Source organism: Eublepharis macularius, chromosome 11 (assembly GCF_028583425.1).
Source record: "Eublepharis macularius isolate TG4126 chromosome 11, MPM_Emac_v1.0, whole genome shotgun sequence".
NCBI classification, from domain to species: domain Eukaryota; kingdom Metazoa; phylum Chordata; class Lepidosauria; order Squamata; family Eublepharidae; genus Eublepharis; species Eublepharis macularius.
Window position 1 is genome coordinate 61,533,655 of NC_072800.1, and position 6,386 is coordinate 61,540,040.

Genomic DNA, 6,386 nt, shown 5'->3' on the forward strand with positions numbered 1-6,386 from the left:
TGTCTCTCCGCCGCGACTTACCAGCCACAGTTGATACAGTATGTGAACTAGAGGCCCCTTGGCCGTCCTCGGGGCAGACATTTGATCGTTTCAGCCCACTTTTCGGGGAGGAGGTGGACAGGGTTCTGCAGGTGGTGCGACCTACCACATGCCCCTTGGACCTGTGTCCGTCATGGCTGGTAAAAGCCAGTGCCGACGGAATATGGGATTCCTTGGAGGCGGCTGTTAACTTATCCTTAAGCTCTGGAGTTTTTCCTAGGGCGTTAAAGGAAGCTGTGGTATGGCCTCTCCTGAAGAAATCATCTTTGGATTCTGCCGATCTGCTCAGCTACCACCCAGTCTCGAATTTGCCATTTCTGGGTAAGGTGGTTGAGCGGGTGGCGGAGAGACAACTGCAGAATTTCCTGAAGGAGAGCTCGGCCCTAGACCCCTTCCAGTCCAGTTTCTGCCCAGAACATGGGGTGGAGACGCTGTTGGTCGCCCTCACAGAAGATCTCCACAGGCAGCTGGATTGGGGCGGATCGGCGCTGCTGATTTTATTGGATCTGTCAGCAGCGTTCGATACAGTCGACCATGACCTTCTGACCCACCACCTCACCGATGTGGGGATACGGGAGACAGCACTGCAGTGGCTAGTCTCCTTTCTCCACGATCAGGGACAGAGGGTGGCGCTAGGGGAGAGGTTATCGTCTCGTAGGCCACTAGAACGCGGTGTGCACAAGGAGCGATACTCTCCCCGTTATTGTTCAATATCTATATGCGCCCCCTAGCCCATCTGGTGCGGAGTTTCAGGCTTGGGTGTCACCAATATGCAGATGACCCCCAACTTTATCTGTTGATGGACGGCCGACCCAGATCGGCCCCGGATGTCCTGGAGCGTGTTTTTGAAGCTGTGGCTGGATGGTTGAGACAAAGTCAGCTGAAACTGAACCCTACAAAGACAGAGAACATGTACTTGAGTCATGGAAATGTGGATTCGGGACCCCGGCTTCCTGTGCTCGATGGGGCAGTGCTTTCACTGGCTCTGAGAGTTAGGAGCCTGGGGGTGATTCTTGATTCCTCCTTAACAATGGAGGATCAGGTCTCGGCAGTTGACAGGTCCTCTTTTTACTATCTTTGTCAGGCCACGCAGCTTGCCCCCTATCTGTCATCTCGTGACTTGACTACAGTGGTCCAAGCAATGGTCACCTCTAGACTGGACTACTGTAACGCACTCTACGCTGGGCTTCCCTTGAGCCTGATCCGGCTGTTACAACTGGTGCAGAATGCAGTGGCGCGAGTTATTACCAGAACACCAATATGGAAACATATAACACCGGTACTGCACCAGCTGCATTGGCTACCAGTGGAGTACCGAATCAGGTTCAAGGTTTTGGTACTAACCTATAAAGCCCTAAGTGGACTGGGACCATCGTACCTGCGGGACCGCCTCTCCCCATATGAGCCCCAGAGAACTCTTCGCTCAAGCAACAAACATCTGTTAAAGATCCCTGGCCCTAGGGAGGCCCGCCTAGCATCGACCAGGGCCAGGGCATTTTCGGCCCTGGCCCCAGCCTGGTGGAACACTCTGTCTTGCGAGACCAGGGCCCGGCAGGACTTGTTATCATTTCGCCGGGCCTGCAAGATGGAGCTGTTCTGCCAGGCATATGGGTGATGCTGGGCGGTGCCCCTCCCCCCTAGTAGGGGGGGAGAGATTCTGTGCCCTCCCGCCCAAAGTCATCTCACATCTTTATATGATCGCTGTAATCTGCTCTATCGATGGTGATAGGTGAATGTATAACGTGCTGCTATGTTTTTATTTTTGATAGCTGTATTTACATGGTGCTAATGTATGTTTTAAATGAATGATATGTATTATTTATATTTTTAATGGCTTACTGCTGGTGAATTGTGTAGTGTGTTTTAAATTGTTGTGATCCGCCCTGAGCCCACTTGGTTGGGGAGGGCGGACTATAAATTTAAGTAAATAAATAAATAAATAAACGTGTCATGTAACGTGCTGTTTAAGGGCTGGGAGAGGGAATGATGTATCCCACTGTGTGCATGCCACATGAGTTCTTTGAACTGTACAGGAATTGGATCAGAGTCTTCCAGGAGCTGGATGCTATAAAATCTATTCAATTTGCATGGTCACAGGTAGCAATAATGTGAGTACTATTATGATGAAGTGTTCCCAGGCACTTATGCAGACAGCAAGAAGATATGCAGCTGTTTCCTTTCAATGTAACAAATGCTGCCGAGTTTGGAATTCCATCCTACAGAAACATGTTACTAAGTTAAATACTATTTCCTAAACTTATGACAAAATTACAAAAATAATTGCTTAACACATTCACTAAAACTGATTAAATAATATAATGTTCTTGTACATTTTAAATGAAAGCCAGTTTCCACATAACAAAAGCACGCACTGTGCTTGATAATTGGGGTGATGCGGTTTCTCCTTCAAGCATTTATGGGAATGTGTTTCATTTAAATTCTTTCTCATCCTAGCTACAGCTTCTGCCAGCATGAAAGTCTTGATTCGCCAACACTGGTTGCTTCTACACAAAGGCTTTGCTCCCCTTGGGCATCCAAACTATAGCACTTGGGGGGGGGGGTTAAGCAGCCACTCGACATCGTCCCTTAAACATCTTTTTTCTGGGTTTGGCCCTACTTCCCCTAACCTGGTTCGATATCATCTTTTGGAAAAGACTGAAGACAAAACGCCTTTGCTCACCATGGGAAGGCATGCATTTTTGTGTTCACTTCTGCACCATTTCCTTGCCCCATGGCTGCTGTAACAGCAGTTGAGTGGTTTGGCTGAGAAGCAGTACTCTGCTGGTTCAAATCCCACTACTGCCATGAACTCAGTAGGTGGCCTTGAGTAAGCCACTCATCTTGAGCCCCAGCTCCCCAACTGTATTGTGTGGGATAATAATAACACTAACTTGTTCCTGGCTCTGGGTGAAGCACTAATCTGTCTAGAAGAGCCATATATAAGCACAGTTGTTCCTGCCTTCAATATTGGACAACTTTTGTTTGTTTAATTGCAACTGATAGTTTGCCATAGTACAGTGACACTACAACATTATAGGGAGAGGTCATGGCTCAGTGGTCTACCTATTCTACAAGCAGAAGGTTGCGGGTTCAACCCCTGGCACGTGGAACTAAAAAGATTAGAGAGTAAGCGATGTGAAAAATCCCCCACCTGAAACCTTAAAGAGTCACACTGCCAGTCAGAGCACCAATACTGACTGTGAAAGCCCATTGGCCTGACTCAGTATACGTAAGTGTGTGTTCCATAATCAACCAACACAATCCACTAGTTTCATGAAATTCCCTGATTAAAAACAAACCAAGTCACTAGCCTTTTCTTTGCCACAAAAAGGATAGAGACTATTTGAAAAAAAAAAAGCTAGGAATTCACAGGAACTATTAGATCATGACAACTGACTTCTATAGCATTAGTGCGCTATAACGATCTAGCAACTACTGATTTATTTTTAAAAGTGGTCAAGAGGAGATGGCAATATGGTGGGACTAAAACAAGAAAAAGAGCAGGGAAAACAGCCATGTGCAGGGCTTTTTTTCCAGCAGGAACGCGGTGGAATGGAGTTCCGCAACATCTTGAAAATGGTCACATGGCTGGTGGCCCCGCCCCCTGATCTCCAGACAGAGGGGAGTTGAGATTGCCCTCCGTGCCACCAAGCGGTGCGGAGGGCAATCTCAACTCCCCTCTGTCTGGAGATCAGGGGGCGGGGCCACCAGCCATGTGACCATTTTCTCCGAGGGCAACCCACTGAGTTCCACCACCTCTTTTCCCAGAAAAAAAGCCCTGGCCATGTGGATGTTTCAAAGCCACTAGCTACACTCAGCATTGTCCCCGCCCCCCCCATGTGGAAAAGAGAGTGTAGCATGGGTTTTGATTCACACTGATTCCTAGAGTTCTGAATTCTGCACTAGAGTGATTTTATTTATTTTCTTCATTTGTACCCCACCTTTCTCCCCAATAAGGATTCAAAGTGGCTTACATCATTCTCTTCTTCTCCATTTTATCTTCACAACAACCCTGGGAGGTAGGTTACGCTGTGTGTGTCCAAGGCCACCCTGCATACTTCTGTGGCTGAGTGGGAATTCTAACCTGGATCTCCCAGATCCTAGTCCTACACTCGAACCCCTGCACCACACTGGCTCTCGTACTAGGTTTTTAAAAGCATCCCATGTCTATAGAATGAACTGAGCTGGAAAAGTTACACATACACAAAGACAATAAGTAACTTGTCAGTATGGAAATGCATCCACAACTCAACTACACAGTTTGTGCACTCCAATCCTGTGCATGTTTAGAACTGACTTTCACTAAATACAGTGATGCTTACTCCTGTCCTATAGCACTGTTGTGCCAAATCCATGAAATGTTAAACCAGTTGACTAGTACCCCCTTTTTTGTTAGGGCCTATTTTATTTTCCTGAGTACTGCAGGGACTATCTTTTCAAGCCAGAATTCTCTACCAAACATCACTGTTACGTCAGTAAAGATTTCTGAATTATCCTGAAAACGCATTTCCTTTTCAACTGTCCCCATTTTTCTGGTTTCTGTCTCTGGTAAACCACTGGCCCTGTTTTTGCAGGTTTTGAAAGGTCTTGTGAGAAGGCTATTAGTGTCAATGGTTGGCATTACAATGAAACAGGAGCCTAGAGGCACCTTGAAGACTAACAACGAGATCAATCCTACGAAGATCTACTCAGATGGGGTTACTCCCAAGAAAGTGTATTGAGGGTTGCAGCTTTAACACTAAGGCCCGTACACTCCGACTGCTGAGGCACATTTTCCAGCACTGATAAGATACATAACATAGTAGGTCTCTAACTTGGCTTCTAAATCATTGTTCAATAAGCAATGGCGGAGTAAACGAAGGGAGTATACCAGTTAAATAGTGAAGAACTTTGACAATATGCCCGAGCCAAAGACTAGGAGCTCCATGGAATAAAAGCTGAGAAGTCGCAATCAGATGTCTGCTTTTCTTTCTGAATCGCTGGAGTCGATAAAAAGAACCAACAAACCCGAATCTCCCTGAAAAATGCGCACACGCTCTTTATGTGTATGTGAAAAATTAGAGAGAGGGAGTGGCTAGACAGGCCTCGCCGTTGCCAGGCCCCCCAGAGCGCCTTTTGCTCTCGACAGCTCGAGAGTCACCAAAGAGCTCGCTCGCTCCAGCGCGCAATTCAGAGCTCAAAAGGCGAATGCGCGCAGACGTGCAAAACCCTCGAGTCAGCTCAGTTTTCGATTCCTAACAGGCCACGGCCGGTACCTTTCTCAGAGACGCTCTCAGGGCGAAATGCTCCGGGGTGTATATTAGGTGGTGTCTGTCGCCGCTGGCTTCCGCCGCGCTGCTACGCAGCCGCCCAGAGCCGCCGCTACGGAGGAGCCACTTCGGCTGCCCTTTGCGCGCGAGGAGAGCAAACCAAAGCGGGGCCATGGCTGGGCCTGCTACTGAGTGCGTTGAGCATGCGCGCTCCCCCGAGAGCAACTTCTGCCTGCTCTGTTATGCGCCTAGAAAAAGCCTCTCCCAACAAGGAGCGGGGGAGAATGAAGATTTTTAACAATGTGGAGAAGTTGATTTGCAGATCAAGTCGTTAGGCGCCACACCGTGCCAGCTTGGTTTTAACTGATTGCTGAAGGGCAAGAAGTTAATCCCCATCGCAGAACCACTTTTGCTCGCAATGGAAAGGAAGGGCGAAGGCAGGAGGCTGCGGCAGGGCTCGCCCTGGAGTCTGTAGCAGGTTCGAAGCTGAGACTCGTGAAAGTGTGGATTTTAGTCCAGCGGCGCCTTCTCGGCCAACAAGATTTTTCAGGGTATACTCTTTCAAGAGTGACAGAACCCTTCTTCAGATACAGGGAGGCGTGGAGATCACTGAGCCTTTATATCCCATGCAGGAGGTGGGCGGGGTGAAGCAAAGAAGGGAGTTAGTGTTGCGTTACAATGTAGGCTTAGTGTTAAAATGAAGCTTAATTAGAGCAGAAATTAGCATTTGAAGTGAGGCAAGAGTCCTATGTCTCTGTTCAGCCCCTGGGGATTCAGCTGTCCTCAATGAAATTTAGAGGGCAGATTACAACATGAGTGCTGGATTTGAGTGCATTTAAAAGTTTAGAACAATGGAACCCCCAGGGCTGAATAGAGACATAAGCTTCTTATCTCACGGCAGATGCTCTAATTACATCCCGACACAGTTCTTTACTTCAGCCCTCCCACCTCTTGATTGGGATATAAAGGCTCAGGGATCTCCACTCCTCTCTATGCAATGGAAAGCTCATACCCTGACAATCTTGTTGGTCTCCGAGGTGCCACTGGACTCAACGCCTGCTGTTCAACTGCAGACCAACATGGCTACCTACTTGGAAC

The 6,386-nt window shown here is 48.0% G+C and overlaps 1 protein-coding gene across 1 annotated transcript in view; it reads right to left on the minus strand.

Annotated features, from left to right (window-relative positions):
• LOC129337545 (probable acyl-CoA dehydrogenase 6) overlaps positions 1-5,509 on the minus strand; it is a 61,990-nt gene extending 56,481 nt beyond the window's left edge. The window contains exon 1 of the mRNA XM_054991331.1: positions 5,295-5,509. Within this exon, the coding sequence (XP_054847306.1) occupies positions 5,295-5,462 (168 nt within the window). The 5' untranslated portion in view covers positions 5,463-5,509. The remainder of the gene's footprint in view (positions 1-5,294) is intronic.
• Positions 5,510-6,386: the final 877 nt, after the last annotated feature.